Source organism: Carettochelys insculpta, chromosome 2, assembly GCF_033958435.1.
Source record: "Carettochelys insculpta isolate YL-2023 chromosome 2, ASM3395843v1, whole genome shotgun sequence".
NCBI classification, from domain to species: Eukaryota; Metazoa; Chordata; order Testudines; family Carettochelyidae; genus Carettochelys; species Carettochelys insculpta.
Genome location: NC_134138.1, coordinates 124621717 through 124640833, shown reverse-complemented (window position 1 = coordinate 124640833; position 19117 = coordinate 124621717). Strand labels below are relative to the sequence as shown.

Here is a 19117-nt window from a genome sequence, read left to right as displayed (position 1 = left end):
AATTCAACTGTTTTATATCAGTTTTATTGTAATATATCTTACTTCTCCATATGCCACAATAATTTCGACCAAGAAACCATTTACTCTAGAGAGAGAATGAATTCAATTTGAATATTTCAAAGAAGCAGATTCTGTTTGGGTAGCGGGTTTTTTTTCCTCCAACTTGCTCTTGGGGTTTACCTGATTAGACTAGAGCTAAATCTTTTCTTTTTTCTTGCTTTTTTCTCCGTGAGCTGAACTTGAGAGAAAATTGAGCGCAGCCATTACTTTTACACACCCCCATGCCTAAGTCACAGTATACAAAGAGATGTAACTTTTAAACATCTGCCACTTGATCAAATTAAAAAGACTAAACCTAAACGGAGCTAGAATAAAGATTCAAACCCTTTTTATTAACTTCTGAAAATGAAAAAAACCTTGAAAAACAATGTATATTGTTAGCAATAAATTATTGCTGGCAATAAAAACCATGAAGAATAAATACGTCAATGCAAGAAGGGCATTTCAAAAAAAAGGAGACAGTACTTATCAAATCATCTCATTAAAGAATGGGACACTAACTAAAACTCATCTTATTCATGATGAATCTAAATAAGGCTGAAGATATAAAGATAAGATAGTTGTTGCCAGAATGAGGTGAAGGTTTTATAAGCAGTTTTCAGATCTTCAACGTTCACACGCAACATGCCATACAGGAAGAAGAAAGAGTTATCCTGGGAAATGATTATATAACATGGAAATAAATAACAGGCCAGAGGGCTAGAAATGGAAATCTATATCCAATAAACAGAAGCGAAAATAAAAGGTCACATATGGAAGTCAGGCAAAGTAAGAGCCATCCTTCTGAACTGGAGAGCTAAAAGGATGCGGGAAGTGAGAAATCCCTTTTCTGTACAAGGATGGAAATAGATTGACATGCTGAGCATTGTAGCATCACAGGAATAAACATTTTATTAAAATGAACGTTTGAAATGAAAATTCACATGGTACACAGGTAAAGTGGAGAGGATCTATGCATCTGGGTTCCTGCTTAGACTAAAGTTTCACTGTAAAATGTAACACAATACATGCAGCACCTAATCTGTACTGACCCAGATTTAGGTGTGCAAGTATGCACTCCAGCTCATTTTCTACTGTGACGCTCCTGGATATCATTCACTAAATATATGAAAACAAACATCACGTATCATCTGTCCCCCTTACAAACTGACTTCTAGATCCAGACCCTGGATTGCGAATGGGCTGCATATGGGAGTGAAGGACAGGGCTCATCTAAACAAAGCTGGTTTAAAACTGATCTACTCACTATCCTAACCCTAATGTTCCTGATGTATGCAGGACTGGTCTCAATGCCGTGCCATACCATACTGAAGGTTGCTTTAACTTATGAGAGTCTGCAGTGTCCCCAAGAGACTGAAACAGCCAAGGAGTAGCACAGGACACAAGAGTATACTTACTACTATTCCTTCTCTTTGCTATTTTGACTGCAGGGCTAGGATTTGTCCAAGTGGCTCTACATTGTGCAGTGTAAAGTGGCCACACTATCTGGCCCCTTGTGTTCCTAGATGCAGGATTTTCTTTTTGCATACTGCACACTTTAGCATCTGTGTGTGGCCCTTCATATCTGCTGCCAAGTCTGTTCCATTCTTTGACAAGAAGGAGAAGCCAATATTAACCTTCCTAAGAGCATCTCATGATATCACGGAAAGAGTAACCATGTGAGTCAATGGATTCTGATCCCTGGAATGTGATGAATATTAGCCTTTGTTGACCTGATCCTACTCAGCTGACTGCAACCAGGAAATCAAGTTCATTCTGTTATCACCATACCAGCATTCCCCAATACAGTGCATATTTATTAAAGGCCACCCATGGCTACAGTGACACTGACTCAAACTGCTGGCAGCAGTATGCAAATGGCAGGTTTTGAAAATGCAAATGGATGCTCATTTGCATATTTGCTTGCTGGCAGAGGCTGCTGCCGGCAGAAAAAAAAAACAGTGTAAACGTGGTTCCGCCAGCAACACCCCGCCTTTGTCAGCAGCCTCTTATGCCTGATTTTTTCGAGGCATTAGGGGCTGCTGGCAAAGGTGGGAGGTTCGCCGGCAGAACCACATTTACACTGCTTTTTTTCTGCCAGCAGCAGCCTCTGCCAGCAAGCAAATATGCAAATGAGCATCCATTTGCATTTTCAAAACCTGTCATTTGCATACTGCTGCCAGCAGGTTGGGTCAGTGTAATTGTAGCCACTGTGAATCTTTCTAAAATTGGTAGAGCATGAGCTTATCAAGTTTGAATGCCCTAGTTATCTCTAATTCTCACATAAGCTACTTACACATTATGCTCTGTATTTTAAGATTTGTCTGTGCTCAGGCACATAGCCCCAACGTAATATAGAATATAATAATTTAACCTAATGAACTTTTATGACATAGCTCAACATACTGGACCTACCACTTGTTCAAAAGTGCTCACCTGCTGACTGTCAGACTCACAATATATTTGGGAGACCGTCATGGCTGTACCGTGTCAGGAATTTTCCATGTGTGAGTGAACAATGACCCTTCCATGTGCTAGGAGAGTCGTAACAGTGATTTATGGTTGGACTGGTTGATGGTATCTGTGCTAAGAAACGTGTTCTATATAGAGTTTGGACCAAACAAATGTTAGCAGAATGTTCTGCTGGGCCTACAATGGAGTACAATTTTAGTGTCCAGTTGGTGAATTTCATCCCAAATGTCTGGGAGCTGCCCAGACTCCATAGGTGTTATAAGACCAAAAGGTAGCTTGATTTGAAATCATTGGCACTGGATATTTGTTGCAAAGAAATATTTGAAAATTAGATTTTTGAAATATAAAACATAAAACACCAGTGGGAATAAGTCTCTGCTTTCTGAAATCATTATTAAAATGTTTCTAAATAGGTGCAAATGTTTGTAAGAGGTTAATATTTCCATACAGCAAAAAATTCGTGAAGCAGCAGATCAACCCAACAAGGAATACTTTATCCAGGGAAAGTTAAGAAGTTCTTATTAAGTCCTCGTTACTGGAATACATTTCTACCACTTATCTTCTTTTACGGAGCATCAAATCCTTGTGTTTCATCCTATAAAGCACCCTACAGTTAAATTTTCTAATCTGTTCGAGAATTTAAATCAAGAAGAAAAGTTTATAGTCCAGTTTCTGTTTTGTAGTTGTTAAAAGCATCTCAATTCTTAGATAGATGCTGACATGTGGAAAATAATGTCTTGTGAACTGTTAGGTTCATCATATTTTAAGAATCAGTACCGTAGGTCAAGTTCATCTGTTTCTGATGCATGTCATTTTCACGAGGCACTTCAGGGAAGAAAATTTTGTGCATGACTAATAATGACAAGGATATGAACTATATTCTTCATCTAGTGAGCACTGCCAAAGTATTTCTTACATATTTAGGAATCTTTAAATAAAAAAATAATTTACCTCTTTCAATGAAATTGTGCATTCTTTTCGCAAGCAAAAAACTTCAAATTTATTAATTTTGTAGCTATAATTTAAAATGAGAGCCAGCCCAGCTAGATGACTGTACGATAAGTATCCTGAAACTTCAAGAAAAGGCACTAAATTTTTCACAGCATTTGTGTTTCATTTTCAGGGTAGTAAAAGTGTGGTGCCCTTTTAATAATGAATAATAGAGCTCCCCGTTTGATTTACATGCATGGATTAAATGTCATGTTTGAAAAGTTGCTGTTTTATTCATATTGGATTTCCCTCAAGTAAAACAAAATGGTAGCCAGCCACAGTTGCAATATTGCTGCCTTTTCATATTGATGCATAAATATTAACTGCTTGATATACTCTTTAAACTCTAGGGATCTGTGAATTGTTCTGTCAGCAACCACAAGTTTTATATGCATACAAACTGATTTAGGGTGATCAAATGTTCCAGGTACACAGGGAGATGGTGCCAGAAGTGTACCTTCAGTACCGCCTTGTAGAGTTAATACATCTTCACTAATGCACAAAGTCTGGGATATTGAAAAAGAACTCTACCACAGTTCCCTGCTCAGTTGAGACACCGGCTAATGCCAGTGTCAAAGCAGTCAAAAATAACTTCTGAGGTTGAAATGGTTTTCCTTTTCTCCACCATGTGTAAAATCAGTGCTTGTGAAAGGTACTGGTTTGACAGCCACAAACACTTTAGTCCAATATTATTTAATGAACTATTGAAGAGGTTACTTGGATAAAGGTCTGCTATATTTTCTATAATTCTTATTAGAACCAGTCAAAAATTGTCCATCAAACCAAATTTTTTCAGTTGAGTACTGGGATTCTGACTAGACAAATTTTTTGTGGAAAGCGTTTGTTCCCCAGTGAAAATTTAAAAAACCATCCAAACCCCACAAGAGTGAAAAATATTGGTTGAAAATGAAACATTTAAGCCATGTCTATGCTACACTTCAGTGCAAACTGTGGTGTGTAAATTAGGCTATGTCAACACTAGAACGAGCTGTCAACAGTCTGCCCAGCAGATCGAAAGAACAATCCACCCTGTTGACAGAGAGCGGCCAGATTGCCCAGCTTCTCTATTGTCACAACAGACAACTGGAAGCTCAGCAGACAGGTCTGCCTGGTGTCCCGGAAGCCCTGTCTGTCGACAGAGGGCACCCCGGAACATCCAGACTGGTTTTCTGTTGACAGAATCTGTCAAGGGAGGCGTTCTGCCTCATGGGAGAGAGGCAGAATGCTGTCGACGGAAGTGGCACATTCTGTCAAGTTACTGTTGACAGAAAGCCTCGTGAACATGGATGCTCTGCAGGTTTTGCCGACAAAACTCTCTAGAGTAGACATCACCTTACAAAGCGCATCAATGTGTGGCAATTTAATTAGGTGACTAGTTTCTGTTAGTATAATCACTGCACTAATGCAAACTAGTTTTCTTACAGTTGTGCCAGTGCAGAACCACTGACAGCTACAGCAATGGGGGCAGCTGTCCCAGGGCCTGGTGATTCAAAGGGTCCAAGGGTCTCAGCCCCCACCAATGCTACAATGTCAGTAGCTGGAGCCCTGGATCCTTTAAATCACTGCCAGGCCCCAGGTGATAGAGTCTGGGCAGCACACGATGACTGTGCTGGGGGAGGCTCATCACTATTCCCCACTTCTACCTGAGCCCCTGCCCCTTCCCAGAGGCACTGAGCCAGCCCCCCTGCACTTTGCACAGGGCATTGGAAAGTCTCTTCACAGCCCTGTGCCTCTAGCATCCACATAGAGCAGTTGGATCGCAGACCCTGGGTAAGTTTTGCTCTTCATATACCCATATGCTGCACTACAAAATGGTGTAAACAAGCCTTTAGATTCATGAGTACTGCCATGGTGCTTCCAGGGAGTTTAGTCTGGGTTCCTGATGTTGCATTTCCTTCTGCGTGCTGATTTGCTGTCTCACTTAGCTGCCAGAATGCATCATGGGAGATGTAGTTTAGAGAGGGAGCCCACTTTACAGACTAGAAAGGGGTATTTGGCACATAAATTACAATTCCCATCAGTTATTGAGGCAGCACGTCTAAACATAAATTATTGGTTTTCAGCCACATTTTTAGTTGAAATTTTCCAGTTTTTGATTTTTTGCCATTTGTTGCCAATTTTTTATATTCTCCCATTTTCTGTTATTCTGCCAGTTTTCTCAAAATAAATAAAAATAAAATGTGGGCTAAATTTGAAAGACCACTTCTCTTGGCCCCATTTTTGAAGGTGTAGTTAACTGCATGGAAATTGCTAGTATTTACACTAGCTAATCTGTGCTTACTATGAGGTAACCAGATGTCTACATGCTATACTTTTAACATGCAGTTAATAGGTACCAGACATTGTTTTCTTAAAAAAGAATCAGGCCCTTTATTTACTGCGGAAAAAATGAAAGGGAGCGCTACTCTGCTACTAGATATTACAGGAGAAAGGTTAGTCTTAGTTCTTCAAAAAAAGAAAAATTTTCAAGACTGGTCAATTTTTGGTTCCACCGAAGTCAATGAAAATTTGTCCTTGAATTCAGAGGAAGCAAGATTTGACCTCTATTGTAAGATTAGCAACCAAACTAAAATAAATAGCTGTTAAATACAGACAAACTGCAATTTTAATAAAATTATTATTTAAGTGGTTAAAAACATTCTCCTCAGTAAAATTAGGCTTTTACTTACTATAAACACTTGTTTGGGGGCCATAGGTTAGTATTTAAAAACAAAAAAAACAATGAGGAGATGTGGTTAAAAGTTATTTCCCTGAACATGTAGCCCTTGTCTATAGTGAGATTTCTACTACCAGGCTAGTTGCACCAATGAAATTACACCAGTGGAAACCTCTACTATAAGTACAGGGAAGTTAGAACAAAGGCTTTGTTCCCAGTGTAGACAAGGTCATTCATGACCTGACAATACTTGTGTCAGCAGTTATGCTTGTACAGAAAATGAATGTCCAGTTAGGCGGGCATGCCTTTTTCACTTGTAGTACTAGCAGACACCAGGAACTGTATAGGAGCCATGCCAAAATTTTAAAAACAAATCCAAAAAAACTGTTAATTGACTGACGTATTTTCTTTTATCCTCAGACTAAGTTCAGTTCACTTTATAATTCAGGTAAAATCTTAGAACAGTTCTTATTTCATCCAACCTGCTTTGTCCAAACCCAATATTAAATCATAAAAAGACTAAACTGCAAGTTTCCTTAAAAAAAGTCAGCGCCTACAAACAAGCTACCCTCACATCATGCATTTCAAATGTTTGCTTGAGTCAGTACTGTGAACAGCCATAATCACATTTTATCCATGTGTAAGACATTACTTAAAAATAAAATCAGATTCCTGTGGTGGTCTGACACTACCTAAAGCAAATTAACATTCAGAATTAGTTATCAGGAATCACTGTCCAATGTGTATTCAAGGGTCATTGGGGTAAGTGGCATGAAACTAAAAAGGAGGACAGTGAATGAGGGGAAAGGAGTGGAACTGGCAAGCTCAAGCAAAGAACATTGATTAATGAACAAAAAACATTTCTGAAAGGTCAGGTGTGCAAGTCAGACTAGCCTGAGGCAAATCTAACTTACATGACCAGCACTTTCTGTACTCAGCAGGTAACCCATGCTGACATCAACTTTGTCGACATTACAGGGTTATTATTTTTGGAAGGATGTAGTGTTCTGGAACAATTTCTCTAATATATTAGTTTAAACCAAGCTTTTGTTCAATACCAAGCATGCATGTGTTATTTTTCATCTTATTTATATACTCCTAACATTATTATGGCCAATGAAAACAAAACACTACCCTTCATGTGTATGTTCTTGTATTTCCCGTCTATATTCCAGGGCAGTAACTTGTACATCATCTTGTTCTACACCTAGCTCTGCTTGTCTGGACTCAGGAATGCAATAGTGAATCTGGCAATATTTACATAGGGAAATTTTTGTAGAAGGGGGTCTATTTTTTGACAACTGCAATTGATTCTCTCATATTATAGTCTGTATCTGTTTAGGGTGTCTTCTAAACTATAAGTGTGCAGAGATTCCAGTAGAAAAGGATGCAAATCCACTAATTTTAGGGTAATAATATAAAACATTTTTTCCTATCTATAATACAATTATAATAAAAATACAAGGTTACTTCCCTGGGGAATAATTCAACCAAGCCCCCCAGTTCTGAATGGACTTCAGTGAGAGCTGAACTCATACAAATTAGGGTAAAATTGAGCTGAGAATTATGGAGAAAGTGGCAATGAATGCATATTTTGAACTACAGATTGAACTTATTGAACATGGTACTCTCTCATCCAGCAACGTCCTTAATGAAACATGAGTTTAGTTAGCCAGACCACCACTTATCATGGGTGTTTGCATAACATTTGTTTACAGCAACCAGTCCTGGACCTCAGTGTTCTGCGCTGTTATTTACCCCTAAATGTCTTCTAAGAGTTCAGTAAGCAGTGGAAGTGTTGGTAATGCTGCTGGAGAATATTGACCTCCTATGGTCTGCCAAATTCTCCCTTCCAATGACCCATGAATATAGAGTCTCAAGAGTACCAGATTAGAGAGGTTAAGCCTGTACTGATTGAAGAAGTTGATAGCAAATTCTTCACAGAAAGAGAATGACCCAAATGAGCCTATACAGACTAATAACCCCACCCTCAGACAGCTGGAAAGGGGCTGGTATTAATAACTCTCCATTGTCTGAAAGGAAACGCACTAAACAAGCTCACGTAGACACGGGTTATGGCTAACCCTGGCTGAGGAGATGTTTTGAACTTCTGAGCACCTGGACAAAAGAAGGGTTAACAGGTATCTGAAATAGCTCTGTGCTTAATATTGAGAACAATCAGGATTGTGTAATTCTGAATACAGGCCTCCCAGTACCAAGCAGAACAAAGGAAGAGACAAGCTGTTAAAAGCAAGAGGCCCAGAGGCGTTTAACCATATCAGTACACTCTCCTCTTGTAAAGACCACCTCTGGCTACAAGTGTAGACAAATTAAATGGGGAATGTGTATATATAGCAATATAAATAGGACTATGAAATATCCTAACTTCTATTCCAATCAGAAAATGGCCCAGTCTAAAGCACCCCAAACTTCTATTGCCCGGCCCATCCACACAACATGACTGAGAATTAACATTTGAAGATTTTGTGCTTATAAGCATCTGGCTACCACATGTACCTACAGTTACGTGAAGAAATTTTTAGAAGTAAGCGTGGCTGAATCAGCAGAGATATTCAGTAGATATTTTGAATGCCTGCATATGAATATCAACCCAGACTGAATAGCAGCAAGCCTCACCTATCCTCTGATGTCTATAGAAGTGGCTGTGTTCACTCCCCTGATGCTTTCTGCTTATGGCTGAACCTCGCTGGTGTTTTTTTGTTTTGTTTTGTTTTGTTTTTTGTTTTTCCTCCATCACCTTGGAGATATATTTTTCACCCCAGTACCCACTGCAGAGGAACTACCAAGCCAACATAGATGGTCCTCCCTCACCTTTCCTTCTGGGGAACATCACTATGGTTCCAGGTATGGTCCCTTTCCCTTCATTTGAGGTGCAAGTCACCAGCCAAGGAGTCTCCAAAGAGAGACACCTGGACCACAGGAGGAGAGCTATGCAAGTTTAGAGGTGGGTCCGGAACAATGACACTTCCACCTCCTCCTCTCCCTCAGCAGTTAGTGAGGAGGAAGGTGGCAGCCATAAAATTCAGTCACTGACAGGTTTTGAGCCAAACAAAGGCAGGAACGGAAAGTGTTCATACATCTGTGCCTTTTTCAAAAATTCACAGATGTTTTGAAAGCACTATCTTTTTAAGAACATCTATGCACTCCCCTGCTCGATTTGGATAGTTCCTTATGCAGTTAAAAAGAGGAACCCTACATTTACATTTCAAATCTATTGTCCAAGGGTGCACTCATGATCACATAAGGTTGAATGTGGAAGTCTTTAACAGAGCTGGCCAGCTAGGGCAAAAGCAACATTCAGCAACATCAGTTCAGTTTAGAATGGCTGTTCTGTTTGACCATACTTGCGCCCTTTTTTAATTCGGGGTCTGGGTGAACTGCAGTTTTCTTTGTATGCATAGCTTTTCTTCACAGCAGAGTCCAGATTCATGTGCACATTCAGTATGAGTTATCCACTATTTGTCATCTGCTAATTAATACTTCCAATTCAAAAACAAAACGGAAAACATGACTTCGTGCCCAATCTCAGACCTTGAACTGAAGCATTCAAAAACAACCCTTAACTTGAAAACTGAACAAAAACAGTACTTAAAATTGTCCCTTAGAGCAGAAACCCTTTTTTGTTCTGCTTTTGTACAGTGCCTAACACAGTGAAGTCCTAATCCAGGACTAAGGAGTCTCAGTACTACCACATTACAAATAAAAAATAAGCGTAAATGATATTACTATTCAGCAAGCAGCTTGGAACAGTGAACACACATTTGCAAAAATCAGCATTGATTCATAAACAGTAAAGAAGCCTATGTTTGTCAGATAATTTATTTGCAGCCAATGATTCAACCAGCTTTAGACATTAGACACAATGCCGAGCAACCGACACACAGCGATCCTCCCATGCACAGCATGCTTAGGAAAGAAAATATGTGTGCCTTATTCACAAAAGACAGAACAGAGCCTCCAGTGTTTGGTCTTATTCCAAAATAATCCAAATGCTGCTTTTTTGGCAAATGGGGGTCAGTGAAGCTAAAAACTCACAGAAGGATTTGAGCATTCATGTGTTTATATACACCCACTCATTCATTTATTATTCTAAAGCTATTTTACCCAGATCAAATTACATAGCTGACAAGCTGCATAGATAAGAAAGAGCAAAAGTAAAATCTAAAATTAGCAGACAGCATTGCATGATGTAGTATATTTTGTATTTGGCACTTTTTGAGTGAGTGATGCATGTTACTTCAGATGGAGAGGGAAAATTACAGCTTAAAATATTAAATAAATTGTGAACACGAGGAAGTGTCTTAAATATATAAACCAGAAGGGGAGGAGTAGATGTGTTTTAGGTAACAAAGCAAAGAAAGCACATTTAAGAACTGTTGCTTACCGTATGAACACTTTGGTTGAAAAAAATATCCACATCATAGAAGTTTCCATCATGACTGATGGGCAATGTTGTTCCAGCCCACTGTTGTTCCTTCAGTTCAGACCACTTACATACACCACCTCCTAGATGGCTGAGCAAAGAAACCTTGAGGATGTAGCGACCCTTGGGAATTTTGTCTTTGACTCCTCGTAGACATCTTAATTGGATTTGAATGGGCTGAGTTGTTTTGGACTGGTCAACCTAAGGAAAAGACTGTGTTATTGAATTAGGTAGGCAGCAGAGTTTAATCATACATTACAAAGAATAACTTCCTCAAAAACTGACCACCAAAAAGTAGACAATTCTTTTTGTTTGACCTACAGTTATCTATTATTAGCCATGACAATGGAGGAAGACTTGGGATGTGTAATTAGGGACATCAAAAGGCAAGCATGTAGACTGCATGCAAAAGAAAAATAAGTTAGCAGGATTTCAAAGTACTGTATGTTAATGAAGTGTGACACTAGATACCATAGATCTGCCATAATAAGGCAGAAGTCACCAGAAATCAAATGCCTCTAAAAATACAGATTGCCTTTTAAGACATCCATGCTAGGTGACATTATGATCAGGCTGGAAGCACACAGAGAGAAACATGGTAGCCAATGTTTTTATATTCATTATAAGCCTTGCCCAGCCTATCAGTGCTGCAGACCATCCAGACTATCCTTTCATCTTATTATGTACTCTTAGAATAATAATCAAAGTGCAACATGTGTAAAATTTAATAATTACTCCCCAAAGGCACCTTTCTTCCAGGTCCAGGCCAAAGGAAACATCTGCTGCTTGCTGTTGACTTGATGTTGTCTACATCGCAAAATATTTAGAATGGAGTAATGTAGTTTTCAGAAGTCCTTTCAATGCTCAGTCTGAATGTTCAGCATATTTGTTCAGCAAATATTGGAGTTATGGAAGAATGGATACAGGTATGATCCTTAGATGTTTGACTTGAGTAAGAATGCAGACTCAAAACCATTTAAATGCATCCATTCCACTGTGCTACTCAACATTTAGTTCTGCCTGAGCAAATGCTGCAGGGTCAGGCACATACTGGGGAGTTCCAATTTGGCCTTAATATTGTTTTAGGACACAGAGAAAATTTATGTAATATAAATAAAATGCATTATTCCAAATAAACTTAAATTTTTTCAGGAAATCCATTTATTTCATTTTATGGGACAACTCTGTTAAGGGACTCTTTTGTTCTTTGAATTTAACATGACATCATGGTCCATGACATATTTTAGAATCAAATGGCTACCTTGACTATAAAGTCAAGTAGTTTCCCAGTCCAAGCCTACAGTAGCTAATAATCGTCTCTTTAATCCTGCTTTGGATTTATTTTGGAAGTGATATCATATTTCCATATAGATAGAAAGCTCCTGGAATTAAATTAAGCAGTTATATAAACAGCTGAAGTTGTAAAACTTCTTTTGTTTTTCAATGCAAATCATACTTAACACCTAATCTGAATGACAATTATTTTCAGTTTAATTAGAAAATCTTAATTAACAATGAAGATTTAACCTTAATATTTTGGGTTTCTGAATAATATATATAAAAAATTAACATCATGTGAATAAATAAGACAATCCTTTTCAAACCTCAAGGCAGGATTACTGATGCAGGCAGGCTTAGTTATTAAACACATTCTAAATTAAACGCCTCTATAAATTTTATACTGAAATATATTTTGATAGTTTTGCATGCCAAATGTGACATTTTGTATTTTAGATTCATCTTCTGTTGTAATTTTGAAAATGTCATACAAACAAAGATTTTGTCATTTACCAATGGAATTACTATGCATGGCCGGTTAGCCATCTCTTTTCTGGCTCTTCTGGTTGTTTCAAGTCAGCAAGCCATAAAAAATCTTTATCTCTCTGAAACACAGCAATTTGGAAGATAATCGAATAGTGACTGGGGGGCAGAAATGCCAGTATGAGGAATTATACCACAATCTCTCTTGCATTTACAGCCTCCCTCAAAGCAAGTGTCAGTCGAGTAGGAAAAGGAGATAGAGATTCATCACATCTCAGGCCTGTCTCATTTGCATGGCAGCATAACTGCCTCATCTCCTACTGAAAGACTTTCCTTGGCCAGTGCTGACAAAGTGTTTTGAAGAACTCTAGTCATGCCCAAATGATTCATAGTTAATAGCTTTAGACATTCTATTTAGGCATATGGTTACTTCTGCTGGAAAGCATATTTTTAAACCTGCTAAATCCTATCCTCTACATTCATCAAAAAAAATTCATGCAAGAAACTCCATATAATAGAGCAACTCATTAAACAATTTGCATCAGGAACAAGAGCACTCACGGAGAACCTCACCTTCCAGCAAACTCCTGCTGCTCCATTTGATTCATTATTTACTTCTGCGAGGTTACCAGTCTTGGCTACAATTTCCTGTTTGCGGGCATTCTGTGCTACTTTCAATGGCTGACTTTCTATTCTGCATCAGTTACAAAGGAGAAGGGTAGTATGAAAAAATTGACTACCATGAATAAGTGAAAAGTGTTTGCCGCCTTTGGAACGATGTTTTGCTCAAGTATATAAGAAGCCTTGCAGGGGACCAAGACAAATAAATAAGGAGGCAAGAGGATGTGTTCTGTGCAGAAAAATGTCTAGGCTTTGAAAACTGGTGGCAGAAAAATGCATTCACATTTTTAATAACACAACTAATATTTGTAAGGCTGTGTCACAGGTTACGACACATGCATCTGGAGTTTTACTCCCAAAATATGAGCAAAAATAATGGATCTGATCAAAACTGAACTTGTAACAAAGCTTAAATTCTGCATTATCATTAATAATCATCATACACCATATAGTAGAACCTCAGAATTATGAATACCATAGTTACAAACTGACTGGTCAGCCCCACATCTGATTTAGAACCAGAAGTATGCAAACAGGAAGCAGCAAAGGAAAAAATGAAAAAACAAGTACAATACGTGTTAAATGTAAACCACTGAAAAATAAAGGGAAAGTTTAAAAAAAAAGATTTGACGAGGTAAGGAAACAGTGTTTATTTAATTTAAATTAAGATTCTTTAAAGCAACATTTTTCTTATGCACAGTAAAATCTCAAAACTGTATAAAGCCAATGTTCAGCTGTAAACTTTTGAAAGAATAACTATAACGGTTTGTTCATAATTACAAACACTTCAGAGTTACAAAAAACTTTCATTCCCAAGGTGCTTGTAACTGAAGTTCTGCTCCAATGTTATCTAAATGCAATGGTACCTGTAAATTCACCATTTATTAAGATGGGTCTTTTCAGAGATGATGCAACTACTACGTGTCTAGTTATATGCACCTGGACTACATCTGTTGTCTCTTCCAAGCTTTACCTTCCTGCAACATCTGCTCTTCCTTCTATGTTCCATTCAAGTTACTATAACTCAGTTTCTAATCAGGCCTCTTTTTACACATAATTCTGTACTGGTTGGAAACCAGTATAGTAACAGCAGTACAATCGCTAGAGTGGATACAGTTAGGTGCTTATGCGAGTAGAAATTATTCCTGTAAATGTAGGGCAGGTACTCAAATTGGTACAAAAGCTGTATGTAGACCTGGCCTTCGTCCTATGGTATCAGTGGGAGGTGCACCTGAGTAAGAACTAATCCTTCAACCGTTACGCTGAATAGTATTTCTTCAAAGTAGTCGTCCCAGTGAAGCTGAAGGGAATAGTACAGCACAAATACTACTACACACTGTGAGGATTACAGTATTCAGCCCCAGAAAGAGACTTCAGGGTTTGACTCTACAGCTTTATTTTTTAACCAGCTGACAGGTCAACCTTAGCCTAATTTCTCAAAATGGGACAAAGGCATGGTGGAGCTTGAATTTCACAAGCTATTCCAGCAGCCAGAACCTCTGGGGGTACTACTTTGGGGAGAAAAGTTGTCTGTTTGGAACTTTGTACTTATTTAGTTGTTCATGGTGGAAATTATTTCACTTCATTTGGTTAGAACTACATTGACACAGGGGTTCATTAGGACACCCATTTGCTAGCAATTCAATTTAAAATTAAATACACTTGGTTGTGGATTTTATTACTTTTAAACTACTGTATCTAGTGCCTTTATTAGCTGCTAATACACAATTATGAAGGTAAACAGTTTTCATTACTGAACATCCAACATTTAAACAATCACATTTGATCTCTTTTTCTGGCTGCACCATGTTCCTCTCACATAGCTGCATATTAGAGCCAAGTGAATAATCTACATGAATTGAGTCCACTTTTCTACTCAGGGCCACAATTTCCTCTATTATTTTTTGTGCAAGTTACATATTGGTTTTTAATATTATTGACTGCTAAACAATTTTGCTGAAATTATTCTGTTCTACAATGGCATGAGAATAACTCATACCCAGGAAGGCAGCTGTAAGAAGCCATTGAGGCTTTGACTCTCTCAGGCAGAGATTAACAACTAAACATAGAAAAAATTCAAACCAGGTGCAAATCAATCTCTTGTCAACGTCAGCCGAAGAAAGTTGTGTATGTATGCTCAGTCCTAGTTGCGAAGGGTGCCTAAGGCCATTGTCTGGTTCTGTTAACTGCTACTGTGCTAGTAATTGGGCAAGAGTGTCTGGGAACTCTGTGCGTCTTTTTGTTTCAGTTAGGCACTATGAATATGACTGGTCCTTGCAGAAGCACAGTGAAGACCTAGAAGATTCCTCATGTCCTCTGCCATTCTACACCTGCCTAAGTACCAATCTCCATCTAACCTGAGCTAAGAAATAGATAAAATTGTAACCACCCATACAAGAACATCAACATTATGCTCTTTGGAGGGCAGTATTATAAGGCTAGACTGAAATCCACTATTTCAAGATAAGGATTTCTTGGGGGATGGCAATGAGGGGGAAGAAGCAGAAGCAATAATGCCCTGTGCAGACAGGTTCAGATGTCAAAAGAAAAGTGGAAGGATTAGAGGTGAACTTTGAACTCCAGACAAACTATGACACAGGATGCTCTTGCGAGTAAAGCATCAGATTGGAATCTGGATTCTATGGTCAGCTCTTTCACAGACTTTGTGTGATCTTTGCAGCATTCCTAGACCAAAGGCCTCAGAAGAGACTTTTGATTAGGAATGTCCCCATTTCTGGCTGGCCACTGTGGATTCACTCTTCCTGATTTTCATAAGCGCCATAGTTCCAACTTCAGCAGGCCCCTGACAACCCTGAAAATCAGGCCTAGCATGCATAAATAAAATCTGGGCACCTCAGGTCATAGGCCACTTTGAATATATAAGCCTTCACTTATTTTGCCTCAGTTTCCCTATTGGTGAACAAGAGATAATCCTGCTGCCCTACTTGTGAAGACCTAATAAATAGTGCCTGTAAAGTATTTAGGAGAACCTTGGCTGGAAGAGGCTATACAAGCGCAAGGTGTTTTGATGCCACGTACCTCTGAAAGGGTTTATGGAATCTGGTGTGCAACATCTGTTTGTTGTGATGAAGAACGTCCTTTTGAACTTTTAAATCCTACATGGAAGAAAAGGTATAAAAGTTATCCCCTCAAAAGTACATGGAAGTAAAAAGCTGACATTCCTTACTTTTCTAAAAGTTTGTTTGCATTTTTCAAAGTCAACAAGGAGATTCTGCACACAACTCCAGGATTTCCAACTGGAGTTGTGTGGTTAAATAGGTTAATTAGTTTTTAAAACCGCTACATAGGTCTTTTATACCTGTATATAAGACCCTACACTAAACTACTTATTTGACTGTACCTAATTCACATTTACACTTTTTCCTACACAGCTCCTCATGTTTGTCACAGTCCACTGAAGAGTCCTCCACTTTCCCCTCCTTTAAATCCCTTTCAGGTCTTGTAAGCCCTGTTTCAATGTAGAAGTGTTTAAATGTTCTGCAAGAGAGACTAGCAATTCTGGGTCTTGTTGCAATGCATGGAAAGCTTATTTACATGAGCACTCACTTCTCCAAACAGTTCTGCAACTCTCCAGAAATGAGGTAGTAGGCTTGAAGTAATTTTGCCTTTATAGAGCAAGCTGGAAAAGTCACTCTGCCATGGGAGCTGAATTGAGCTCTCAGAGTGAAAACAAGACGGCTCTGTTTCTGAAGGGTTTAATATTATAAGAACGAAATTTTTCTCCCCAGTCTGAAATATTAAGTTTTCTATTGCATATTATCTGCCTCCTTCACACACATATCTTCCACTGGTATCCATACAATGGATGGACTTTCTGTACATACAATTGCCATTACACAAGGAAGCTACCCAATACACAGGAATGACTACTCCACCAAGCTACCAAGCAAGGAGGAGCAAGACCTATTTCCCTCACCAAACACTTGAGAAGACAGCATTACATGCTTCTGGTGGGAAGGATATGTGTTAAGGCCAAAGGAGAAATACTGTATTTGGTTGTCCCAAAATATGCTGTCACAGACTAGCTTGTCATCTCAATCTGTGCAACTCTGAGTAAATATGTTCTGGTGGGCTCTCACTGGACTTACGAATGTCTGCCAAAGCTTTCTTCATTGTATAAACTGTTCAAAAGGAATTGTATGAGGACTCCTGCTGAAAAGTGACACTAGAAGTAAGGTAAAATATTGATTTTTATTGTGGTTATTTAAAAGACTTCTTTAATAATCATAACATGACTGTGTCTAGTATGTAAACAAACAAGCTGCAAAGATCCAATATTGCCGTGTCCTGAGTACAACACTGCTTGGACAGCATCTTAACAGTGCACCTCATTTCAAAAATAAATACATTAGTGTTAGACCCAGCCTACTGTCCATTACAACTTACAGTATATTAAATCTTTGGCCCCTCTGCTTTTGTCATATAAGCTGCGTCTACACGTGCACGCTACTTCGAAGTAGCGGCAGTAACTTCGAAATAGCGCCCGTCACGTCTACACGTGTTGGGCGCTATTTCGAAGTTGAAATCGACGTTAGGCGGCGAGACGTCGAAGTCGCTAACCCCATGAGGGGATGGGAATAGCGCCCTACTTCGACGTTCAACATCGAAGTAGGGACGTGTAGACGATCCGCGTCCCGCAACATCGAAATAGCGGGGTCCTCCATGGCGGCCATCAGCTGGGGGGTTGAGAGATACTCTCTCTCCAGCCCTTGCGGGGCTCTGTGGTCACCGTGGGCAGCAGCCCTTAGCCCAGGGCTTCTGGCTGCTGCTGCTGCAGCTGGGGGTCCGTGCTGCATATACAGGGTCTGCAACTAGTTGTTGGCTCTGTGTATCTTGCACTGTTTAATGAAAGTGTGTCTGGGAGGGGCCCTTTAAGGGAGCGACTTGCTGTTGAGTCCGCCCCGTGACCCTGTCTGCAGCTGTGCCTGGCTCCCTTATTTCGATGTGTGCTACTTTGCCGTGTAGACGTTCCCTCGCTGTGCCTATTTCGATGTTGGGCTGAGCAACGTCGAAGTTGAACATCCACGTTGCCAGCCCTGGAGGACGTGTAGACGTTATTCATCGAAATAGCCTATTTCGATGTCGCAACATCGAAATAAGCTATTTCGAAGTTGGGTGCACGTGTAGACGTAGCCATACATATATTATTATTTCTAACAGAAGTAGTACCTAAATATCCTGATCAGAGATCATATTGATACTTACAGCACAGCAGCCAGGTAGGTCTAAATTCACAATGATATTTACACTCCCTAAGTCTGTGTTTGGACAGCTAAACCACAGTTTAGGCTCCACTGACAGTCACACAACTCACAAAAACTCTCCAAGCACCAAATCAACTGCATTGTCAGGGTAAAAAATTCCTAAGTGCCGAAGCTTGCGCTTCTAGGCATGTGAAGGACTGCCTCACATGAAATATATGGACATCTATGTCCCACCTGAACCTCAGAGCAATTCACGAACCACAGCAAATAGGCATTTGTCAGCATATCTCATGTGCAGGGTCCAATTCAGTAGGGCTGGTGAGAGGTCCTCTACTGGGTCAGGTTCCATTGAAAATCTGGGAGAAGGAAGAGGTGATAGTGTGGCCTGCTTTTAGCCCAGTGGTCTCAACACTCACTCAGGAAGCTGGGAGATCCACACTCACTTCCCTACCTTGCTGGAAGGAGACGAACAATTTGAGCAGACCCCTCCCACCTTTACTGGTACACATTCATGTACTCTTTTGCTTGACGGCAGAGTATTATTACATATATAACTAAACATTCATTTATCTCGGTGACTGCAGCATACATGAGGCAGGCCCACAGATGGGGGCAAAAGAGGGGAATTGCTCCCCGGTACAGGGGCCTGGAGCTGTGGAAGTGACATCTGAAGCTCTCCGGGACCCTATGAAATGCCACTGAGTGCTGGGCACCTCTCTGCGGGTGGCTCGGAGGGAGTGGTAGTGGGGCAGGGCTGACTGCCACAAGCTCCGCCACTTCCACCCTTGACCTTGACCCTGCCCCTTCTGGTAGCAGAGAGCTGGGCCCCTTCCCACCTTGCCCCTGAGCCCACAGTGCTTCTCAGCTCCACTGACCTGAGGTACATAGTGGTGATATATTGTTTGAGCA

The 19117-nt window shown here is 39.7% G+C and overlaps 1 protein-coding gene across 1 annotated transcript in view; it reads right to left on the bottom strand.

The window, feature by feature from the left end:
• The window catches only part of LOC142008281 (uncharacterized), a 262225-nt gene that overhangs the window by 166843 nt on the left and 76265 nt on the right, over positions 1 to 19117 (bottom strand). The window contains exons 10-12 of the mRNA XM_074985463.1: positions 16023 to 16099; positions 12936 to 13056; positions 10563 to 10802 (exon numbers count right to left, since the gene is read on the bottom strand). Of these exons, the coding sequence (XP_074841564.1) occupies positions 10563 to 10802; positions 12936 to 13056; positions 16023 to 16099 (438 nt within the window). The remainder of the gene's footprint in view (positions 1 to 10562; positions 10803 to 12935; positions 13057 to 16022; positions 16100 to 19117) is intronic.